Raw genomic sequence first — 25,863 nt, 5'->3', positions numbered from 1 at the left:
GTAGATAATCAGAATTAGCCTCATGACGCAAATAAAATTCCTAAGACTGTCACAGTGATAAAAGGATATGCACCATCCAATTCTCTCAACAATCAAACAATGAAGATGAGGAAGTCAGGATTCAGAGACATTAAGTGACTTGTCTATTCCAGAATTAGATAGCAAAGCTAAGATTTGAACTTAAGACTGCCTGTCTCCAAAACCTGTGATCTTATATCATACTACCTCCTAATTTCAAGACAAAATAAAGCTTCCAACGAGACAATAATAAGAAACTAAGCACAAGTATGTCCTACTATAAAATTCTGAAATGTTAAAGCTTAAAGGAACCTCAGAGAACACCTAGCCCAAGTACCTCATTTTACAAACGAGACAATGCTGTCTTCAGTCTCTGATCAGCAATAGCAATTTCCACTACTCTCTGGCCTCCAATATATGGTTAGACTATCTGCAAATCTTTCCTGATAGCTTCAACCAATGTCAAAGGAAGAATCATACAAGAGCTATGTTTCAGAAAGTCATGGATGCAATGAATAAACCACCCAAAATTTACCTTTTTAGACTGTAATAACAATAAAAAATAAATGTTCCTGTTATTTGCCTAGTATGCAGAATTCTGGTTACACAGAATTTAGAATACTGATTTATAGCTATTCTGAATTCTTACCTTTGTGACCACAAGAAACATGGTATAAAGGAACATAAGGTTATGCCTTGATACTGCCAGATACTTCGTGTGCTGGAATGTGAAGATAATTGACCCCAGTAGGGTCACCTTGGCAGGGCTGAAAATAAAACATACTTTAAGTCAGTAAGTAACAAATATGCTCCATTTACTTCTCAAAGAGTACTCTGGAAAATATTAATTTAATGAGTTATTAACAGATAAAAATGAGTTCTGTTAATATACTTGTAAAGTTTTAGAAGTGCTAAGTTGTATAAAGTATAATTTCCCTGATAAAATATCATAGATCTTAGAATGTTCATACCTATTGTGACTCTCCAATAGAGTTCATTTCTACATACAGTATTTCTGAAATACATCTGACCATATAATACTTTATCACAAAGATATGAAAGTCCCATGTTCCACAGTATGACTCAGAAAAAGGAGATTAGTCATTATAGCACGAAACAAGCACCCTTTGGGTGGGTGGGAAAAGAAAGCCCTGATTTCGGGATCCCTGGGTGGCGCAGCGGTTTGGCGCCTGCCTTTGGCCCAGGGCGCAATCCTGGAGACCCGGGATCGAATCCCATGTCGGGCTCCCGGTGCATGGAGCCTGCTTCTCCCTCTGCCTGTGTCTCTGCCTCTCTCTCTCTGTGTGTGTGACTATCATAAGTAAATAAAAATTAAAAAAAAAAAAAAAAAAGAAAGCCCTGATTTCTAGTATTTTCCCATTTCCATGGTGTAAATACTCCCATCACAGTAAATTTCAGGCTACTGTACAGAATGGAAAAGAAACAGATACACACAATTGGCTCTCATATAACACTATAAGCCAGATCCAGCACATTACTTTGCTAACTCCAGCATAGACTATTAGTGTTAGTATATTAATAAATGAATGCTGAAATTTTAACATCCATAATAAAATGTTAATCTACAAAAGCATTACTTTCGTATTATTTATTTGCCACACATTTAAAGTATGTATCTCAGTAACAGATCATTATCTAGCTTTATGCTTATGCTTACAACTAGAGAAAGATAAATGATAAACTCTTAGAATGCCACATGGCAAATATGACAAATTGCATTTCATGAAAAATTAACTATTTATTTATTATAAGCTGAGGATTGAGTCAAAACAGGGTTAGGTGTAGGCCACAGGGGTTTAGACCTTGCTTAACAGTTGACTGGGTAACACTCATGTTTTGGAACAGTGGTCTCTCTAAACTTTTTTTTTTTTTAATTTTATTTATTTATTCATGAGAAACACAGAGAGGAGAGAGAGAAAGGCAGAGACACAGGCAGAGGGAGAAACAGGCTCCATGCAGGGAGCCCAACGTGGGACTGGATCCCGGGTCTCCAGGATCACGCCCTGGGCTGAAGGCGGCACCAAACCGCTGAGCCACCCGGGCTGCCCTAAGCTTTTTAACTGTGCAGCCCTATTAATACCAAAAAAAGTGTTTTAAGACACAAATACATGTTTATCAATTAACTTATAAATTACATATACATATAACTGTATTATAAAATGTATTCCAAATTGACATTTTTAAAGGATGAGATAAAAAAAAAAAAAGGAATTACGTTAATCTCTTTTTTAAAGATTTTATTTATTTGTCAGAGAGGGAGAGAGAAAGAGAGAATAAAAATGACCACAAGCAGGGGGAGTGGCAGGCAGAGGGAGAAGCAGGCTCCCCGCTGAGCAGGGAGCTGGCTGTGATGCGGGACTCAATCCCAGGACCCTGAGACCATGACCTGAGCCGACGGCAGACAGTTGTTTAACTAACTGAGCCACCCAGGGGTCACAGGCATGAGGTTTATCTTAATGTCATTTTGCTATCTTTTGTTTCTAACAGTTTGGGTTGTGTACCATAGTGTCTCATCATGGGTATCCTCTTAGCATATTCACATTCCATTTTGGATTGCATTCCCTTAGAGCATAAATTCAGAAGCACTGAATCTGAAAAGCAAGGATTTTGCAGACAATAAAATGGGACAGGGAATTGGAAAAGAGCTGAGATTTAGGAAAATGTCAGTAAAACTGGTTTGAAAGATCAGGACACAATTAGAATATTCTGAGATTAGTTTCCTGTGAAACTGGAAAATGAGCTTATGTGCATCCAAAATACAACAGTGGAATACGTATAGGGTAACAGACACATTTCCATTCCAAAAGAGAGAAAATGAAAGAAAAGGAAGGAAGAAGTCACTGGTCCTGTGCAACTTCAAAATCCAGCAGGGCAAACTCCATTAGGTTTCAAGGTTTCAAGGCCTGGGAATAATCCTCTGTGACATAAGGTTCCATCCAGTGAGTCCACCCATCCATTCTGCACCCATGGCTCTGGCCTTTGCACCTGGACTCCAACTGTGGGCCTGGCCTCAGACATCTAGGCCCGTGGCTCCCAGCCAAAAGTCATTTTTCCTTTTTCTTGAAAGGTAACACATGTTTGCAGCTGAGCAGTTTTATCAGCCTATTTCCTGCCTAAAGAATTTTGGGAGTCTGACAGTCTCTTCATTTCACCTTATCTTTGTCCCTTTCCAGGCAAGCTGGCAGTACTTCTACTGATATAACATTTTCAAAAACCTTGTGGGTCTGCAGCGTAAGACATAGGAATCTATAACATTAGTTAAAATGGTCCTCCACAGGGGATACCTGGGTGGCTCAGGGGTTGAGCATCTGCCTTTGGCTCAGGGTGTAATCCTGGAGTCCCGGGATCTAGTCCCACATCGGGCTCCCTGCATGAAGCCTGCTTCTCCCTCTGCCTATGTCTCTGCCTCTCTCTGTGTCTCTCATGAATAAATTTTAAAAATCTTAAAAAAAAAAAAATAGATGGTCCTCCACATATCTTTCCTAAATAATCTCATGTCTGTTCCTAGCTTGTGCTGTGATGGCTGAATGGATCCATGAGTCACACACCTAATTTAACACTAGCAAAAGTTTTCTAGCCACACTCTTTACCTTCTCTCCACAACAGACTTTCGTAAATATGAATCTCCTAATTTAATCACCTTTGCAATCTGGATAGGCCGAGAATTTTCCAAATCATCATATTAGCTTCTTTGTTCAACAGTTATCCCCTCAATTGAACTTTTTCTCTCTCACTTTACTAAAAGCAGCAAGAAACCAGTCCAGACCTTTAACACTGCTTCAAAATCTCAACTAAATATCCAAGTTCACTGCTCACAAATTATACTTTCCACATAACTGTAGTACATAACTCAACTAAGTTTTCTCCCACTGTATGTCACCTCTCCTCCAATTTCCAATATCATGTTCCTCATTCTCTTTTGAGCCCTCACCAGGATCTTTAACATTCATAATTCTACCATCATTCTGTTTATGACAATATATATATTCTCTAAGACCATACAGGCTTTCTCTACTATGCAAAAGTATTTGGTAATAGATAAATGAAAATTTATATATACACACTCATACACAAAATATCATAATGAACAAGTAATCAATCTCACCTGACCAACTGATAATTCATTCATCTAATGTTTACTGAGTATCTACTATGTGGTAAATTTGTTCAAGGATACAGTACAGATTACCTGGCTTATTCCAGGATACAAGCAAAGGAGAAAATAGTAATAAATCAAGTCAAAGCAAATAGGATATGGAAGAAAGACAGATCTTATAGGGTCTTACAGGCCATCTGGGGAGTCATTCCAAGGTTTTGAACAAAGGAGAAACAAATTGATTTTGGTTATAAGAGCTCAAGAAATGTTTTGTGAAAGACTTTTCAAGGCATTTACAAAAGACAATTTAAGACAAAATGAGAAAAATTTCCCTTGAATATCATTAATGCCTTATTTATAACTTATCAGTCAAAGCCTTGTTTGTTCTATTTCTAAACTACTTCATTCACACTTAAGAGTACATTCAAAGTTAAATATAGAATTTGTTGGTTCACAAAAAACATATACTTCATCATACAGACTGCTTCTCAACCTTCATTTTTAATCCATTTTAATATAAAGTCTTTCCTCACCTTGCTTATTACTATGGCCACTATTCCCTAAGTCTTTTTCCTCCTTGAACTGTGGTAACAGTAACTCTATCTCTTTATTTCATTTGCAGGAGCATCAGGGATACACCCATGACTTATTTAAGAATGAGTCAGTGTCTTTAGATAGCATTTAATGATCAGATTCTCTTAAATGGATGCAAAAGGTAACCTGTACACCCTACAAATATAGAGTGGTTTATTTCCTTTAATCTTTTATTTTTATGTGTAATTAAGCTCAACTCTCATTTTTAAAGCAACAAGGCCTTACAATAATGGATTGATTTGTTCCCATAAACTTAACATTTTACTACCATGCAAATCTGAAATCTGAGTGATGTTGTTTGTAGTCATTAATGAAAATGCCAAAAACCTGCAACTGACTCATTTCGATCCACAGAAGTGTGTTCCTATGTACTTCTCTCTCCATAAATACATACTCTTCCCACAATTCCATAACAATCCAGGAGCTTTGGTTTCTAAGGGGAGGAACTCACAGAGAAAAGAATCAATATTTATTTTAAAAACTGCATTTGAGAGAGCAGACTTCTTGAAAGATTAAGTTTCTTGATTCTCTTCCCATTATCATGACTATTTTTTTCAGCTTCATTGCATCCATATTTAGATACTTGGTAAGATTTAAGGATAAAAAGCTGGTCTCGGTATAGTTTATACCAACTCACTAGGACATCTTCAGCCATTCATCAGCTTCTGGTTTCCAACCTCCTTTTACCAACTGTTCAAAATTCGTGATGATGCTACCACCTGCACCTAAAAATAAAACAAGAATTTTAGATAAATTTTATGGAGGAAATATTTGAAACAACTAACATAAAATTCGAAGAAGATCCCCAAAATATAATTTTGAGGAGGAAGGAAAGAGTTTTCTTGTACATTTATGGTACTGAGACAATTGCAACTCCTCCCATTCATCAGAGCTGGCAACTGTCTATTGTACCATAATTAAGGTTAAAATTGGAACCTCAAGCACAGAGATGTTTCTAAGAGTTTGTTTCAGGCTGAAAAATAAAATTTTCTGCTTTATCATTTCCTTCCCTGTACTAGTTTTAGGTGCAGTATAGTAAGAGATTAGAGAAATTTGTTCAACTTCTACATATAAAAGAACTCAACAATAAAGGTAAGTGATATAGAGTGAAGATGAATCCATAATCAATCATATTTAAATACTATTTCTAGTTGTTCTGGATAAAAAAAAACAAAAAAGAGCAATTTTTAATATAATCCTTTTTACATAACTTCTTAAGTCAATTTGTCCCTCTAGTTCTGAGCTACTAATCAAACCAATGATAAAGATTTTATATTGTAAGATAGGCTCAAAATACGGTTGATGACTAGTTGATGACTAGTACTAACAAAGTGCTAGTTATAAATTAACTTTACTAGCGAACAGAAGACTTCTTTCTTCCCAAAATACTGTTACTAAAGTATGTGGTCCTCATTAACGTAACTAGAGAATTGTTCAGTAGCAATAACATATCAATAACAGAATATTTACAAACACATTATGTTAATATTACCTCGGGCCCATCCAATAGCTATCATCACTATCCAGCTATTTTTGTAATAGCTATTAGCATGTTTCACTCCACCTACTATTTTCCAAGTTCTGGTCACTTCTTTCATTCCCGCAGCCAAGAGTTGAACAGGTAGGAAAGAATAGCCCTGGGAAACTAGGTCACATGGGCAAAAAAATGTAATATACCTGAAATTAAAATTTAAATATTTTAATGTATAAACAAAATATAACTTTTTATAATATATTTTAATACTTTATAAAATTTTAAATATATTAAGTATAACATGTTAATATATAAATGTAATATATAAATATAAATTATTTAACATATACCCAATTTAGTTAGGTAAGCTTAGATTTTAAACAAATCACAAGATCAGCAATAAAGAGAAATCAAAACCCAGCATATCAGCAATAATTTTCCAAAGCACGACAAACTGAATTATCCATATTAACAAGGAATTTGACTTCAAGAAGACCACGGATTGGGCAGTCAATTTTTGTAAATCCTGGAGGCATACACAATAATCTGCCCAAAAGAAATGATCAAAGGGGACTTTCATCTTGTTTGGACTTCTGAATAGTCTTTATATGCAAAAAGTATTTACTGAATCCCTAATTTGTGCCTATACTCTCCTAGATGGTAGGAGCTGAATCCACCAACAAAAAAAGTAAAGGTACAATCACTTTTAAGGTAGGGACTTCTCTAAATGGAGTGTCTTTGTCCTCTGGGAAAAGGAGTTAGAGAAGAGTCCTTAGTAGCTGAGAAGGGCTCCATTTCAACCCTATTAACATCTTTACCTGTATCCTTCTGTGCAGAACATAAACTAGGACCAATACAGAGAAAGGTCATAGCTCTCAGGAGACAGATTTGTGTTGAGGAAAAATATTTTTACATTCAGGTAAAAAAAATATGAAACTCGTTCTTCAATTAAATTGTGATACTAGTTTAAAAATAACTCTCTCAGGTAAATTATTATTTTTTTAAAGACTTTATTATTTATTCATGAGAGACACAGAGATTGAGAGAGAGAGAGAGAGAGAGAGAGAGAGAGAGAGCCAGAGACACAGGCAGAGGCGAGAAGTAGGCTCCATGCAGGGAGCCCGACATGGGACTCGATCCGGGGTCTCCAGGATCACGCCCTGAGCCGAAGGCAGCGCTAAACCGCTGAGCTATCCGGGCTGCCCAGGTACATTATTTTTTGAAGTTTAATTTGTTCTACGTACCTATACAGTCTACTAACAGCATTAACTGGAAAACACACTAGTTTTTTTTCTCCCATTTCTAAAATACTCTGGCAGACAATTTCATGCTTAAAGCAGAACATAGTATTATATGTCTTCCAAAAGAACTGCAATTCATGATTCATAAAGTCAGAATTCCTAAAAGTATTCATGGAATATGAAATTTATTTGTTAAAATACTACTTCAGAGATCCAGTGCAAGATGCAATGGGGTTTGTTCAGGCTCGAGTACTCTTTCTTCTTCATCTCCACCTACCAATGCCTTCCTATTCTTCAAGGTCCCATTCAAATACTATAATGTACATTTGACTTTGGGAATTTCTTTTTAATATTCTCAGTTCACTAAATTCTGATGGCTCTGTACAATTAAAATAATCAATTCTTATGCTTCAACATCTCTACAAATTTTTTTCTATAACATATAAAGGGTGTAAATCTCATAATAAATCAGAATAGTCCTTAGATGTCATTCATTTTGTTATCTCCTCACCTAAAACTCAGCGTGATGAAAAGTAGCTCTAAATTAAATAATTTATTAGTAGTTAATCAGGAGACAAAATACAAAATATGTCAAATCAAAGAATCAGTTGATAATTAAAGAGTTTGAGGGAAAGGAATAAATTATCTGAGAGTAATAAAAAGCATTTTAAAAACAATTCATTTAAAAATTTTACATGTCCAAATATTTTGAGAGCCTCTACACACCTCTCTCTCTAAATACAGAATAAGGAAGTCGATTTAAGTACTGGAAGAAAAGGTTACACATAAAATAAGCAATTTTTTAAAAGATTTTATTTATTCATAAGAGACATGGGGCAGGGATTGGGGGGTGCAGAGACAAAGGCAGAGGGAGAAGCAGGCTCCATGCAGGGAGCCTGATGTAGGACTCCTGGGTCTCCAGGATCAGGCCCTGGGCTGAAGGCAGTGCTAAACCACTGAGCCACCCAGGATGCCCAAAATAAGAATTTTTAAAAATATTTTAAGATATAATAAAAATACTTCGGTATCCACCATAGATCAGATTAAGAAAGAAGAACTAGGTTTGACTTTGGCAGTAATGAATGCTCAAAAGTAAAACACTCAAAGAAACAACAAAAACTAAAAGAATACAGTATAATGACCCCATTTTTGTTCTCTACGCATGACTATCTTTAAAATGAGTTTAAAAACCTAAACTATTAGCAACTTGGACTTTTTATATTCAACTATGTGACATTTTGGCATAAGAGCTAAAATTTGTAATTATTGCTATTTTTAAATAAACAAGGCTTTATCCTATTTAATCAGATATTGCTGAAGTATACCTACAATAAGCTAACATTTTAAACAGAACACAGTTCTCATTCAAGTGTTAAATAGCCACAGGGCAAAAAAACAATTGTTTATTGTTCTCAGTAGATTCACAAGTAAACAAATCAGACTAATGGCTCCCTAAACAGCCATTCTTGCTCTATAACGTAAGTTAGCTTTTTAAAATTCCCTTAATGAACCACTCAACCAATACTCATTAAGCAATCACCACATCCCTCCTTTTGTAAAGACATCATTTCACCTCTTACTAAAATCATCACATCCAAGGCAACTTTCATTGTATAAAGTGTCTAAAGAAAACACTGGAGAAGAAATGGAACACCAGACAAGAAAGAATAAGAAGGCAACTGATTTCTCATACATTTTTAAGTCACAAAGGTTAAACGAAAGAAAAAACAGCAAAGAATAGTTCAAAATAATAGAAGTTAGTCTAAAATAGGATACAACACGATGCCAGACCATTGACAAATGAAAGCTAAACCAGTTTAAGTAGGAAAGATGAAAATAGAATTTAGGTAAATACCTAGGGCTGAGCAGAGAGACTCTTCCCATGGTTAATCAGAGAACCCTTGTTTTCACTTTATTATTAATTCTACTCCTCTGACTACAAAAAAACAGCATTACTTAACTAAACCAAAACAGAATTACAAATTAAATACAGTTCGTGTTAGTCCAATATGACAGCTTTTCTCTTGTTCTTATTACTCTAACAAATTAATAAGTTTGTGTATTTTATGTATGCTTTGAAAAATACTGGAGAATAACAGACCTATAAAACTACACTTTTTCTTGTATTTTTCCTCAAAACAATACAGTCACAGTTATACATATGCGCATAATTTAATACTTGGAAGTTTGAGGAAACCAAATGGGGCACAAATCCCAGTACATAGAAAAATTACAAAATATTAATTTCCCCAGAAACAGTTTTCAAAAAGAAAAATCCTATGAAAGTATACATTATCTTCCAAACAATACTATACTATGACATACCAAGTTATTGTTTCCCATTGCCAGTAGATGGTGCTAATATCCACATGTGAGTACTATGAGCTATTGTACTGAATAAAGATGGCCTTTTCATTAAGTGCATTCACAGAATCCCGTAGTTTAGTTTGCTAGAGTTTGAAGTACATTCCAAAAATCATTTTAGCTCTCAAATTAAAATCAAATAAAGCAAAGATTACAATTTTTTCTCAACATTAAAACCTTAAAAATAAAATAGTAAAACATACTGTGTCTTTAAACAGTTACCATTTTTTATTTTTAAAGGTCTGAGAGGACAGAGGTCTTGTCTACATTTTCAGGATCCAAAACAACACACTGCATAAAAGCCAACTAAAGATAGCCTAGATCTGAATTCTGCACCTAACTACTAGATATCTGTGATACTTGGGCAAGTTACTTAGCCCATCTTGCCTCAATTACATCATCTGCTAAATGAGAATAAAACAGTACCTACCTCAAAGGGTTCTTGTGAGGTTTAAAGGAGATAATACGTATAAAGCACTTAAAAAAAAGTCTAGGACATAGTGAGTATTCTATCAGTGGTTGTTAATATTATTTTGTAAACAATAACAATGTTCATCAGAAGAAGAATAAAATGTAGATATTAATAAATTATACAGCATGAGAAGGAATGTACTAACGTACATTAGTAATATAATGTTAAGTGAAAAAAAACAAGTCCCAGAGGCACCTGGGTAGCTCAGCTGGTTAAATATCTGCCTTCAGCTCAGGTCATGATCCCAGGGTCCTGGGATCCAGCCCTGCACAGGAAGGAGGGGGGGGGGGTCCCTGCTCCAGCAGGGAGCCTGCTTCTCCCTCTCCCTCTGCCTCCCCCCCTCCCAACTTGTTCTCTCTCTCTCAAATAAATAAAATAAAATAAAAAACACATCCCAGAGATACCTCATTTTAAAACAGGGCCAAAACAAGTAAAACAAAAAACTTATTGTATAGTCGTATGTATTATATACCTTTTTCAGAAAGTTAAGATAAACACAAACAGGATAGAGATTATCTGTAGGAAAAGTACATAGAAATGGGATGGGGGGGCGGGGCGCAGGCCGTTTCCCCCCCCAGCGGGCTCCTCCCGCCCAATTAAAAAAAAAGAAAAAAAGAAATGGGATGGGGGAAGAGAAATATATGTAAGTTATTGGTAAAGTCCAGTTCTTAGGTTGAGTGCAATATGATGGAAATGTAAATTTGTTAACCACTTTGAGAAATGATTTGGCATTATCTTTATCTAATAGAGTTTAAGAATAACTTGCTCTGTAACTCAATAAATCTACTCTTAATCAAATATAAAGATAAAATCTTGCTCATGTACACAAGTATATACCAGAATGTTCTTAGCAACATTGTTTGTAAGAGAAAAAAAAACTAGAAACAATTGTCAACAGAAGAATGAATAAATTATGACAATTCTAGTATGCTATACAGTGAAAATTAATAAATTAGAACCATACACAATAAGACTGAATCTCAAGAAAAAAGGCTGACCAAAAACAGAAAGTCACTGAAAAATACATACACATGATGCCATATATAACACTTTCAAAAATATATTGTTCAGGGACATAAACATATGCTAAAACTGCACAGAAAAGTAAAGGAATGGATAAGCACAAAATTAAGAGTAATAGTTATCTCTGAGAAAGGAAGAAAGGAGATGGGATCAGTCAAGCAGTGGGACATCAAAACTAATGGCAAGGGTTTTAGGGAAGATGATGGCAGCAGTGGCTGTACAGACTTTGATCTCTTCAAACCCTAATAAAAACAGGGCAACTAGAAAGCAAAATCAAAACCCCATCCACAACGCTTAAAACTATGTGACAAGGTATCCCTTCAAATCCCAAAATGCAAATGGAAAGAGACAATTCACCAACACCCACAGGACCTATATTTTTTGGAAGGAAGAAGAGAGCAAAAAGGTGGCAACTAATGGACCTAAAAACAAAACAACTCCAAAATAGCAAATGGGTATTCACTAGAAAGCACAATGGGCCAATTTGGAAACAACTGAAACAGATTCTCCAATACCAGGCGCCATAGTAAGAAGTTCCTAAGAGGTTGAAACAATTTAGTCCCCATAAACTTTCAAAATGGATCCACCCAAGCTGTCTCCCAGAACAAGCCCCAGGTGAAGAAAACACTGGTATAGAATTAAAACAGCAGTACAGAGCAACAGAAGGAAGGTTCAGACCAAACTGAGAAAGGAGAAGAGACATAGGAATCTGAGAAAGCAGGTCTTAATCTTTTGAACACTATAAAAACAACAGAAGCAGGAACTCTATGAAGCCAGAACATCTTTTCTGAATTCCACCTTACACTAAAAGTTCAAGAAACCTAATTTCACATAAAAATGACCAACAGAAAAGTATCAAGGTCAAATCTCACACAAATTTATTAAAAGAAAAAAAAAGCAGAATAAATCCCTGTAGACAATGAAAGCACTCAGGAAAATCTGTCCACCAAATAGATAAAAACTGTGACCTACTATTTCAAAACAACCTAAAGACATTAAGAAAAGTGATACAGGGGGATCCCTGGGTAGCTCAGCGGTTTAGCGCCTGCCTTTGGCCCGGAGCATGATCCTGGAGTCCCAGAATCGAGTCCCACATCAGGCTCTCAGCATGGAGCCTGTTTCTCCCTCTGCCTGTGTCTCTGTCTCTCTCTCTCTCTCTCTCTCTCTTTCTCTCCCTCTATGTCTATCATGAATAAATAAATAAAATCTTAAAAAAAAAGAAAAGAAAAGTGATACAACACATAAAAGAACAACACATATTAGAATTAGAAAAACTAAGAACTGAAGATACAATCCTCAGGAAAAAAAAATATTAAAGGAAAAGAAATCACTTCAGTAATGAAAACCAAACTACAATGAAAACAAAGAGAAATAAGCATAATAATACCTTCAAAGAAATACGAGAAAGAGGAAAACATTTTAAATTTAAAAAAGGAGATTTAAAAAGTCCTCTAAACTATGACCCAGCAACTGCACATCTGGATATTTACCCCAAAGACACAGGTGTAATGAAGAGACAGGACACCTGTGCCCCAATGTTCATAGCAGAAATGTCTACAACAGTCAAACTGTGGAAGGAGCCACGATGTCCTCAGATAGATGAATAAAGATGTGGTTATATGTGTGTGTATATGTATACATATGTGTGTGTATGGGTATATATATATATGTATATATATACACAATGGAATATTACTTAGCCATCAGAAAAGATAAATACCTATCATTTATTTCAATGTGGATGTAAATGGAAGGTATTATGCTGAGTGAAATAAGTCAGAGAAACAATTATCATATGGTTTCATTCATATGTAGAATATAGAATATAATAAATAGTGAAAGGGACTATAGGGAAACTGGGAAAAAATGAGAGAGAAAGACAAACCATGAAAGATGCCTAACTCCAGGAAACAAAGGGTTGCAGTAGGGGAGGTAGATGAGGGGATGGGGTAACTGGGTGACAGGCACTAAGGAGAGCACATGATAAGATGAGAGCTGGGTTAAACTATATGTTGGCAAATTGAATTTAAATAAAAATATTTTTAAAATATTAAAAAATAAAAAGTCTACTGAAGAAAGACAAAGAGCTGTATAACAACCATAAGAGTTCCTGAAGAGTACAAATACTAAAATAATTTTCTCAATTGGAAAAAAAAAAAGCATGTACCTACTAAAAAGAACATACCACATAACCTAAAAATACTGACTCAGAATGACCAACACCAAGACTTCTTTTATTTAAATTATTAGGCTTTAACAGGAAAAAATATATTTTGGGCATCTAGAAGGGTATGTGACTTATAAGAAAAATAAAATTAAATGATCATCAGACTTTTTCACAGTAATGTTTTATGACATAAGAAATAGAGTGACACTTTCAAATCCTCAAAGATACAAAATGTGATCCAATTATTTTATACCCAGCAAAGCTGACTTTCAGGTACAAAAGACACAAACATCAATATATGGGACCTCAGTGGTAAATCTCCTAGAATATAAGCTTCAAACAACCAAAACTACTAGAGAGACACAAACATAAAGACTGGTGATAAGCACTAAACATACAGTTAACTATAAAATATAAAACTAAGATTGAATTACAATTAGGAAGGCAAGAATAACAGTATATAATAGCTATAACTATGACAATGTAGAATAGTTTATTTTTACAATGGGAAGAGAACAAGAAACACATATGCAAAAAAAAAAAATTAATGTTCTCAGTAATCACATCAATGGTAGTATTAGTACTGTCACTCCAAAGCTATTGTGTATCATATATATAATAGAGAATAAAAGAAATGAGTAATGCTGGAACATTCTATTATGCCTTGTGCCCTCAAGAAAGAAAATTCTTAGTGTGAAAGAAGGATACACACACACACACACAGAGGTAACAGAAAAGTTTAATGAAGGCTCTATGGTCTTGAATTTGAATTAAAAATATTAATATGAACTCATAAATAATTTTCATCCTGATTTTTCCTAGCTCTGTCCACTGAAAAGGCTTAGAAACAGTATCAATCCAGTAATAATGAACAACTCTAGTGTTCAAATTTTGGTCCTGAAATGCCATTGCTCAGTAAGAGAAACCAGAGAAATGAGTGATTCCAGAAGAAAAGTACAAGATGAATCTTAGGGTGCTTTGGTGGCTCAGTCAGTTAGAAGTCTGGCTTCAACTCAGGTCATGATCCAGGAGTCCCAGGATCCAGCCCCACGTGTGGGATTCCCCCTTGACAGAGAGTCTGTTTCTCCCTCTGACCCTCCCTACTCTTGTGCACGCGCTCTCTCTCTCTCTCAAAGAAAGAAAGAAAGAAAGAAAGAAAGAAAGAAAGAAAGAAAGAAAGAAAGAAAAGAAAAGAAAGAAAGAAATCTTATATTAAGTATCAAGGAGCTAATCAGTCTGAAGAACCAATCTGAAGAAGCTCCCATCTGCCAAAGATGAAACAAATTGAACTTCAACAATGACAACTGCAATTTATTGCAACCTATGAAATATGTTTAAATCCATAAGTTCATAATAACTAAAAAAAAAAAAACAAAACAAAACTGGTTACCTTTGGAAGATGACAGGGGACTAATTATCATGAAAACTGGTACATAAAAAGAAAGAATCAAGGATTTATCCTACCATTCTTACATGAATGGTACAACTGGGTAACCAAATAATAGATGGTGAGTGGAAAGTTATCTATTTATAATACTACTCCATCTAATACATAAGAAGACAGAACTAGACTATTACCATTGTGTAATTCCCAGTTAATTAATACGGTCATTAAGTGTAAGAGTGCAAACGTCAACAAAAAAGAAAGCAAATCAGATATTTGGGGCCCCTTCTGGTCTTGCCAAAGGAATCTAACCTGAATCTGATTTGTATTCGGAATCAATCTACCAATTTTCAAGAAACACAGAGAATTCAGAAATATAATGATCTGCACCATGTGTATGCGATCAGCACATTCCAGACTACGGAAAACTTTACAGGTCAAATGGCTCTGGTTCAAGAGATAAATTATAAGGGAAAAAAAGGAATGGAGGGGGAAATCTATAATATAAAAATGACTTAAGAGACATCAATCTTTTAATAGGTATGACAAAATTATAGTGTCTAGGGATGAACATCTGGATGATAAAATCATAAAAATATACAAGTGATTACCATAAAAGGATAAATGGTATGCTACTGTAAGGGTTAAGGTGGGAAAAGCATTGTGATTAGAATGAGATACACAGAAGGGGCTTCTAGAATGAATGGCAAAAACTTACTTCTTACTTGAGTAAAACTTCAAGTATATTATACTTCATAATAATACATTAGGCCAAATATTTATTTTTTTGTGGTTTTCCTGAATTTTCATTTTATAATAAAAAGATTCCTATTCTAAATGATGGGAATGCACCTTTTTTATATCACAGTTCTTTATACTTTGCATTTATTTTATAAATATTCTTCTGTATCTGTTTAATATTAATTGAAAAATTTTAAAGAAAAAATATATTGTAATAAATAAGTAAATAAAAATAAGACAAAAGATTTGATCCTAAAAAAAAGAAAACTGTTCAAATGAAACCTCTTCTTGGTTAAAGTCATGGTCCAAATGCTGAGTTGAATTCAGACCCTGCCATTCACCAATTCCCTAAGCCTCAATTTCCTCCTGCATAAAACTGCAATAATAAAAGATCTGAGGTTAACAATTAAATATTATACTATTAATTCACTATGTAAAATTGCATTTCTTATTTTCCACTTCTAACATACTTTTTAATTTAAGCTAAGAAAGCATCCACTTGGAGACAAGCAATTTTATTTTATTTAAGGGATCAAATAATCAAGATCTGTAATTCCTTACTACTCAATTACAGAAATCCCTTCTAATACATAGCAGTGCATTTCTTTAATATATTTAGCGAACCTAGAAAAGTACTTATCACACAGTTCACAAAACAAAATCCCTGTTCTAAAAAAAACAAAAACAAACAAAAATCCCTGTTCTGATAAGCTATTGTGTTAGAAGAATGAGACAGACCAACATAAAAAGAAATAAACAGATAATACGTCAGACAGTAGTAAGTCTAAAAAGAAAAATAAGGAAGGATTATGTGATATTCATGGGAGAGGAGGTGCTATTCCAGTCAAGAAGACCTCTCTGAAAAAAGAAAATATGAGCCTTTTGGGGAAACAGCATTACAGAGAAAAGACTGCAAGCACAAAGGTCCTGAGGCAGAAAAACATTGTATGTGCTCAAGAAATGATAAAAACCAATGTTGGCTAAAACAGAATGAACAGGAGTACAATCAATGGAGACATTACATCAGGAAGAACAAAAGGGAAGATATTGTAGGGTTTTATAAGCCATAGTAAAAGTTTTAGATTTTGTTCTTTTTTATTTTTTTTTATATTTTGTTCTTTATTGGATAAGCAACTAATGAGCATAGGAGTAAAACGTTCTAACTTATTTTTATCTTTCTTATTTTCAAATAGCTCCACACCCAGCATGGAGGAGCCCAACACAAGGGCTTGAACTCACCATCCTGAGATCAAGGCCTAAGCTAAGATCAAGAATTGGACACTTAACCTACTGAGCCACCCAGACACCCCTCTAACTTATTTTTAAATAATCACTTTGTCCATGCAACAAAGAAGGGTGGTTAGTATACAGGAGAAGTGGAAATGGGTGAACTAGGTAAAAGGGTTTAAGAGTACACTTACCATTATGAGCACTGAGTAAGGCACAGAACTCTCGAAACATATTGTACACCAAAACTAATATAACACTATATGTCAACTGTACTTCAAAGAAAGAAAGAAAGAAAGAAAGAAAGAAAGAAAGAAAGAAAGAAAGAAAGAACGAACGAACATATAGCAAGCAGAAGACTGTATTTTAAGAGATGATTAAACAAATCTATGAGAGACAGGGGCACCTGGCTGGCTCAGTTGGTAAAGCATGCACTCTTGATGTCTGGGTCATGAGTTTGAGTCCCACACTGGGGGTAAAGTCACTTAAAACAAAAAACAAACAAACAAAAAAAACAATTATGAGAGACAGGGGCTGTTACATGTCAAAGCTCTAAAGTCAAATTTCCTGGGTTTGATCTGAATATGAATACTGAACTGTAAATTCTAGCAAAGTTTCTCCAGGCCTCAGTTTTCTCATTTGTCAAATGTCAAAAATAATGGTTACCTTACGGGACGTGTATGATTAAATATGAATATAAAGAATTTAGCTGATATACGGTTAACAACTCAGTAAATATTAGCTATCAAATTTATTATTCTACTCCTACTTGTTTCTACTAACACAGGTTTCCACTGTTACTTTTTCTCATTGCCACCACTATGTATAATATTCCCCTTTAAGACTGGTTGCATACTCATTTAAAAATTATCACAATAAAAATGAACTTTAAGTGTTCCTAATATTCTATATTTGATATGGTTTTTAATCAAAAGTATAGTTTCTGCTTCAGATGTTGCAAACCCACTCTGATGTGTATTATACTTTTTTTTTAGCTTGATGGATCAATCTTCTTAAAGATAACTGAATCTTTGGATTTGTAAGAATCCAAAGCCATTCCTACTAACATTTTTTCTTCACTTCAAAACTAGATTAAAAACAAAATTAGGGCAGCCCGAATGGTTCAGTGGTTTAGCGCCACCTTTAGCCCACGGCCTGATCCTGGAGACCCAGGATAGAGTCCCATGTCAGATTCCCTGCATGGAGCCTGCTTCTCCCTCTGCCTGTGTCTCTGCCTCTCTCTCTCTCTCTCTCTCTCTCTCTCATGAATAAATAAAATCTTTTAAAAAAATAAAATAAAAAATAAAAAATAAATAAAAACAAAATTAATGTTAAATCCCATAAGGCGATGAAAAATCCAACATAGAATATAATAAGAATGGTAATTATAAATGGATCATAATAATCACCTGGACTTTTTGTGTAGTTGGTCGCATTCTTGATTTTATCCTTTTGTATGTCTGTGGGTATGAATTAGTAAGTTTGGGGTCAAATATTTGGTTTCCTTTCACATTTGACAAGCTTCCACTAAAGGTAACAAACTTGCCTCTGGACAGGATAAATGAGAAGGGTGAGAAAGAGACTTTGTACTTAAAACCATCAGCTTTATTTGGGTTCCTTCCTTTGCACATGTATTAACTTTTCAAGAACATAAGATAGGTTTTATAAAGAAAAAAATTTCATTTATTAGTAATTTACAAAACAATTTTTTAAAATGTCTCATAGTTCACCATAATGGCAGCTTACCAGATTGAAGATGCCAGTAATATATTAGTGTTGTTTGCAAGAAACCTCAACGGAGGCTCTGCAAGCAACACACAGGATAAAATTCCTCCACCAAAGCAATGGAGCATAGCAGTAAACCAGCTTGAAAAAGGGTTCTTCCGTGCCACCGCCGCAGCCCCTGGAACAGCAAAGTGGAAATGCACTCTGAGAGAACTGTACACTGAATAAACCCTAAGGTGCCTGTGGCACTAAAGAAAAACTTCTTGGGCAGCCCGGGTGGCTCAGCAGGTTAGCACCTGCCTTCAGCCCAGGGCATGATCCTGGAGACCCAGGATCGAGCCCAAGTCCCACATCGGGCTCCCTGCATGGAGCCTGCTTCTCCCTCTGTCTGTGTTTCTGCCCCTCTCTCTGTGTCTCTTGTGAATAAATAAAATCTTAAATAAAAAAAAAAATAAGAAAGAAATGAACTTAACTTCATGACTTTCAAAACCTTACTCATAAGTGCGACAATCACAATCATTATAAACTCTATCTTTTGTTCTTTAAACCAAGACTGTAAGCACTTTGTTAAGACACAGGTGATCGGGACACCTTTAAAACACTCTGTCCAGCCTCTTACTGCCAGTTTCCTAATAGCACATTATTATAAACAATCTCCCTACCTACTCTCTCTCCTTTCATTCCCAGCCCTGTTTTAAGTACTTCCAGTTGATACATCAAAGCAAATTTTAAGAAAAATTTATTATCTTAATTACTTTAGAAAATAAAAGCTGAAATAAACTTAGCTTTTAACATAACAGGCTAGAAACAGAATAACAAAATAAACCCAGAGGTGAAAGGCTCATGAGGAACATATATATATACATTATCTTAAAATGCTTCCTAACAAACTACTTATTAATTAGAGGGAAATAATTTTAGAGTGGAGAAACCTTGCAGACCTCACCATAAACAAACATCAGGTGACTCCTGCTATCATGCACTGAAAACACATCTTAACTTCTACAGTATTTCCACCAAAAATATATAACTCGAACTAATCTAATCAGATACACCCAAATTGAGGGCACTTCTGGGAAAAAACCTGGCCTACACTTTAGCAATGTCAAAGTCAAGAAACACATACCAAAAAAAAAAAAAAAAAAGGCTGATAAAATGCTCCAGATTAAATAACATTAAAGAGACAACAACTACATGCAATGTATGTTCTAGATCATATCCTAGAATGGGAAAGAATATTTACAAATGACCTTTTTGGACAACTGACAAAATCTAAATATGGACTATGGCTTAATAATAGTGTTGTATTACTGTTAAATGTTCTGATTTTAGTAAATGTTCTATAGTTCTTATATATTAACAGACTTAAGTAATTTGAAGTAACTACGCAAATGCTTCCAACTGACATTCTGGTGGTTTTGAAAAAAATAGTAATGCATAAATAAAAACACTCAGAGATGCTAGAGTACAAATTTCTAGTTCTAAAATGAGGAAGTTCTGGAGATCTAAAGTACAGCATAGTGACTACAGTTAACAATACTATCTCATACACTTGAAATTTGCTAAGACAGTAGATGTTAAGTCACGGGGTGGGGGGGGTAACTATGTGAGATGATGGATGTGCTATTTAACTTGATTGTGATAATCATGTAACACTTCACATGCATATCAAACCATCAAACTGTACACTTTAAATATATATAATTTTGTCAATTATACCTCAGTAAAGCTGGAAAAAAATTTTAAATGGGGCAAAACATAAATGCTTGATGAATTTGGGTAAAGTACATGAGAATTCCTTGACCTATTCTGGCAACTCTTTTGTAAGTTTGAAATATCAAAGGGAAAGTACAAAAAAATAAAAATAAAAATAAACTCAACCAGAGAAATAGAAGCAATTTATAAAAATAAAAGCAGGGATGCCTAGGTGGTGCAGTGGTTGAGCATCTGCCTTTGGCTCAGGGTGTGATCCTGGGCTCCTGGGTTTGAGTCCCACCTTGGGCTCCCCACAGGGATCCTGCTTCTCCCTCTGCCTGTGTCTCTGCCTGCCTCTACAGATCTTTCATGAATAAATCAATAAAATCTTTTTAAAAATAAAAAAATAAAAGCAGAAACCAATTAAATAGAAGTTAAAATAGCAAGATGGAGATGGGCAATCAATAAAGCTAACCCTAAGCTATTCTTGGAAAAACCAATAAAACAGACCATTGTTCAACAAGTCTGAGAAAGGGGCTCAGGGTAGGAACAAAAATAATGCAAAGCATTAGAAGGAAAAATAAAGAAATAGTTTTTATAGAGTTTTACAGGAAAACAACATCCATTTAATATAATAAATGTGAAAATGCAGTAGAAATGGACAACATAAATTATCAAAATTCCCTTAAAAACAGATAGAAAACTTGAACATATAAATAACTGGAAAAAACCTACAAGGCCAAGATCTATCTTAAGAAAGGTGCCAACTCAGATAAATTAATGGAAAACATTTACCAAATATTCTTGGATTACTCATTTTTATGCTATATAACCATTATGGAATACAGCAAAGGAGAAAAACTTAAATCATTCCATGATTAATCCAATATCATACATTATAAAGAAAGAAGAGTGAGAGAGGAAGGAGGAGAAGAAAGAAAGGAAAGGAAGAAGACAGTATAATTTAGTTTAGGAGTATAATGCACAAATATATTAGTAATGAATTAAAATCAGTAGTTTTTTGAAAAGATAATAAATCAAGACAAGTAGATTTTATCCAAATTAAAAGAGTTCAATATTTAAAATTCATGTTTTAAAAGATTTATTTATTCATGAGAGACACAGAGAGAGAGAGGCAGAGACACAGGCAGAGGGAGAAACAGGCCCCATGCAGGGACTCAATCCCGGGACTCCAGGATCACACCCTGGGTGGAAGGCAGGCACCACCCAGGCGTCCCTAAAATTCATTTAAATCATTTACTATACTAACAAATGTATTATCATCTCCCATTTAGACAATTAAAGACTTAAAAATTCAACACGCCCAATTTCAAAAAAAATCTAGCACGCTGACAACAGAAAGAAAAGTACTTAACCTGAATAAAGATATGAAGGAAAAGACTTTTTTGACCTTACTAAAATTCAAAACTTCTATATGACAAAAGACTGGAATAGTGTTTTTCAACTTACATAAGCAAATTCCAATAAATCAACAGAAAAAGACAACAAACACGAGAGAAAAATGGACAAGTCACAAAGCAGGAAATATAAATGACCAAATACATATCACACATTCAACTGGTAAAAAAATGTACAGCTCAGTATTTATATTAACTTATTAGTTGGCAACAATGTGAAGAAGTTCATATACTGCTGTAAGAGTATTAAAAGTCATTTTAAAGAGTAACTTGGGAGTATAAATTAAAATTTTAATTTAAAACTGACTCAAGTGTCCAAGGAATTTCATACAAGAATATTAAAGCAGTGTTGTTTATAATGCTGTGAAAAAAAATGAAAAAAATCTAAATGACTATCATCAGAGAAGAGTTAAACGAACCATGATCATTTGTGGTATGGAATACTATACAGGAGCAATCAAGAGTGTGATATAGCAATATTAACATGGGAAGATGCATATACATGGAATGCACAGAAAAGGGTATGCAATACACCAAAATTAACTCCTATTATATCTCTTGAGAAAGCCTGGGATTTGTGAGGATGGTCAAATTTATTTAATTATATTGATTATGATATGATAATGATATAATATTATGATGATTTAATCATATTTGAATTCTTTTAACTAAATTATTACTAATTATAAAATTAAACAAAATTTTAACAAATTATGTCACACCCAATCTGTGGAATACAATGCATCTATTTTTTTTTTAAGATTTTATTTATTTACTCATGAAAGACACAGGGAGAGAGAGAGGCAGAGATACAGGCAGAGGGAGAAGCAGGCTCCATGCAGGGAGCTGGACGTGGGACTCAGTCCCGGGACTCCAGGATCACGCCCTGGGCCAAAGGCAGGCGCCAAACTGCTGAGCCACCAGGGATTCCCAACCCAATACAATGCATCTATTTAAAAGAATGTAGCAGCTTTACATGCACTGATAGACAAAAAAAATATTTATATATGTATATAAACAATATGTAGAATAAGAAATCATTATTGTACAGAAAACCATGTATTTCGATCAGTACATATACATATAAATAATACATAAAATAAGGTCTGCAAGAATATATAACCAAGTTGTTGTTATCTCTTAGGAAAATGCCCATTTATGCAAAAACAAACAACAAAACAAACTACATAAATGCATGTGTGAATTTGTTAGGGTAACATCATCATATTTGTATTAACATGGAAATTCATCTCTATGTGCTCAGGGAGAAAAAAGGAGATAAAGTCAAATAGTGCAACCCACCATTCCACACAACAAAACGTGCCCAGGAGTGAACATGAGTTGGCAGATGTGCATTTTCTGTGGTGTACATATCCTGTCAATGAACATGTGATGCCAAGGTTTAATGATATACATCTGGTGAGAACTCAAGAAATGGTGACCTGTTCCAAATCTGGAAGAAAAATCAATTATGAGAAAAGTACTAAGAGGCAGGACATCAATCTTCAGTGTAGCAACTTCCTTAAACCTAAGAATTTTCAAGAATTATTTTGATAATACATGCTGTCTCTAGAGCCAAACCCCCATGTAAGCTATGATACCGCTATGTCTCTACTTAGATATTATTACCTACCTAAATATGTATATGGGCACTAGAGCACCACAGAGTGGTGACTGATTATAACATTGGTCAGTCAGCCTGACAAAGGAGTATTATCTTTTCTTAGGTAATGGTCACTAGCTTCCTCCATACTGCACCATCTTCATGTTGAAAAGGAATACAGAGGGGTGCTGCACGGCTCAGTCGGTTAAGCGCCTGTCTGCCTTCAGCTAAGTCAGGATCCGCTCAAGGATCAGACTCAGCAGGGAGTCAGCTTCTCCCTCCCCTCTGCCCCACCTCCAACTTGTATACACAGGCACACTATCTCAAATAAATAAATAAAATCTTAAAAAAAAAAAAAAAAGCAATTACAGAGTGCTTAATGTAGAGTGCTTATTGACTCTATGGTTTAACTACTCAGGTATAAATCCTGGCACCAGCACTTACTCTTTGTGTGAACTCAACAAGTTGATTGTTTGCTTTCCCACATCTTCAAAAAAGAAAAAATAGGGATCCCTGGGTGGCGCAGCGGTTTGGCGCCTGCCTTTGGCCCAGGGCGTGATCCTGGAGACCGGGGATCGAATCCCACATCGGGCTCCCGGTGCATGGAGCCTGCTTCTCCCTCTGCCTATGTCTCTGCCTCTCTCTCTCTCTCTCTCTCTCTCTCTGTGACTATCATAAATAAATAAAAATTTAAAAAAAAAAGAAAAAATACACATACGGAAGTGGTAAAGAAAAAAGTAATTTACACCACACAGTTGTTGTAAAAATCAACTACAAGTGAGTACTTTGAAATCACTCAGAATGGGGACCTGGCACACAGTAAGCAGTAAGTATTAACTTACCACTATTATTATATAAGTAAATCAAAATAAGCAAAAAATTACCCTTTCCTATTTCTACCATTCTATCACACTCCTATCCTGAGAAATGACAACTGCCAGACTTTTTCCCTATGCTTATTTACACATACACACCCTTTATCCCCCTTTCTCTTAACTGTCTTCCAATCCTACCGTGTGTGTGTCCCTCTCTCTCTCTCTCTCACACAGGCATACTCTGGTTAGCTCTGGGAATGCATTCTGGAAATGACTGCATGACAGCCATAACGAGCCCATCACAGCACAGTCACTATGAAGAACACATTCTAAGATAACTTATTACTTCAAATAAACATACAATTAGGAATACTCACTGGTGTCTGTCCTCTGTGTTCCTGGGTACTACTCTAATGGAAATTTACCATTACCTTCAGCTACCTAATACCCAACACTCACTAACTTAGCCAAATTTTAATATACCTGGGTTTTCCTTTGACCATTAATCCAAATCAAATTTACTAAATGATTTCATTTAAATGATTCACTCATGTAATACTCATTTCTGATTAGGTCAAAATAACTTTCCTTTTTTCCTCAACTTGCACATTTTATTCTGTCCTCTTAGGACATAATCACATTCTAGATTTTGTATATGTGTTAGCTCCATTATAAAGTTCTTATCTCTTAAAATTCTAAGAGACTTTAGACAGTAGGTGCTCTATAAATGTACTGAATGACAGAAAAACATGTGAAATATTTCAAGAGCTCAGTATTATGATTTTAACTACCATTAACTTCCCTTTGTATTGTCACAAGTCAAAGAAGCAGCTGGAATTATATACCAGTTTTGTGACCTCTTTGTAGGATCACTAAACCCTGCTGGCTTAAGTTTCAACTTTCATAAAATGGGAGTAATACACAACTTACAAGGATTTAAAATAAGAAAATATACAAAAAGACATATTTACTACCTAGTACACAGCAGACACTTGTTGATATATCTACTGAACGGACTGATCATTACCAGCAGAGAAAGCAGGCAAAATGCAACTTCTGGCTGCTTCTATTCTCTGAGCCCCAGATAAAATTCTTTTCAATTCTTATTGCAAGGCTGAGATGAAAACAACACACCATAGCACTAGGAAAGTACTTATAACCCTAAATCACTTAAATCAGTGAAACGAAGATTTTATTAGAGAAAAAAAAGAAAGGAAAAGAACAATTGAAGGGTCTCACATCCATCTTTTTTGTCTAATTTTCAAAACTATGTCCGCTAGAAAAATTTCCCTTAATTCAAATAGGCCTTTCTATGAAGCTCTTTTCAATATATACACTATGGTAACACATTTTACAGTATGAGGCAATCCTATGACAAATCTCTTTAGGTGTTATGTTCTTTTGTATATATCATACCAGTACCAGAATTAGTTTATTGTGAAGTTAAACTGTGAAAATACAGAAAGTTAACCAGAAACAGCTTGTAGATCTTTCCTGCATATATAAATAATTGTCAGTAGAAAAATATAGTTAATATGGTTTCTTTGCTTTTTTTTCTCAGTTTTAAAACATTCCTTTAGCTAAGGAACAAGCTGACATTAGGAGATGTTATTTTATTTTTAACATGCTCATATTTAAAAGACAAAAATTATCTGTCCTATCTTAAGATGTTTGTGATATTCCCCAAAACTCTTAACAAAATTTGTCACATTGAGATCTGACTCTAATTCAAAGTAGGAGTTCTGAAAAAAAGAAAAGAAACAAACAAACAAACAAAAAAAAATA

The 25,863-nt window shown here is 34.7% G+C and overlaps 1 protein-coding gene and 1 long non-coding RNA gene across 3 annotated transcripts in view; one reads left to right on the top strand and one right to left on the bottom strand.

Annotated features, from left to right (window-relative positions):
* Positions 1 to 25,863, bottom strand: part of TMEM38B (transmembrane protein 38B) — a 50,238-nt gene that overhangs the window by 17,204 nt on the left and 7,171 nt on the right. The window contains exons 2-6 of one of the 2 annotated variants that reach the window (XM_072842231.1): positions 22,963 to 23,113; positions 18,569 to 18,725; positions 6,222 to 6,406; positions 5,367 to 5,454; positions 668 to 785 (exon numbers count right to left, since the gene is read on the bottom strand). In XM_072842231.1, the coding sequence (XP_072698332.1) occupies positions 668 to 785; positions 5,367 to 5,454; positions 6,222 to 6,406; positions 18,569 to 18,725; positions 22,963 to 23,032 (618 nt within the window). In that variant the 5' untranslated portion in view covers positions 23,033 to 23,113. The remainder of the gene's footprint in view (positions 1 to 667; positions 786 to 5,366; positions 5,455 to 6,221; positions 6,407 to 18,568; positions 18,726 to 22,962; positions 23,114 to 25,863) is intronic. The other variant, XM_072842230.1, reaches the window with a different exon arrangement.
* Positions 669 to 23,980, top strand: LOC140641810 (uncharacterized). Its single transcript, XR_012038403.1, has 3 exons — positions 669 to 811; positions 5,749 to 5,821; positions 23,388 to 23,980. It is a non-coding gene; the product is annotated as an uncharacterized lncRNA (long non-coding RNA).

This window comes from Canis lupus, chromosome 10 (assembly GCF_048164855.1).
Source record: "Canis lupus baileyi chromosome 10, mCanLup2.hap1, whole genome shotgun sequence".
NCBI classification, from domain to species: domain Eukaryota; kingdom Metazoa; phylum Chordata; class Mammalia; order Carnivora; family Canidae; genus Canis; species Canis lupus.
This window is presented reverse-complemented; position numbering and strand designations above follow the sequence as displayed.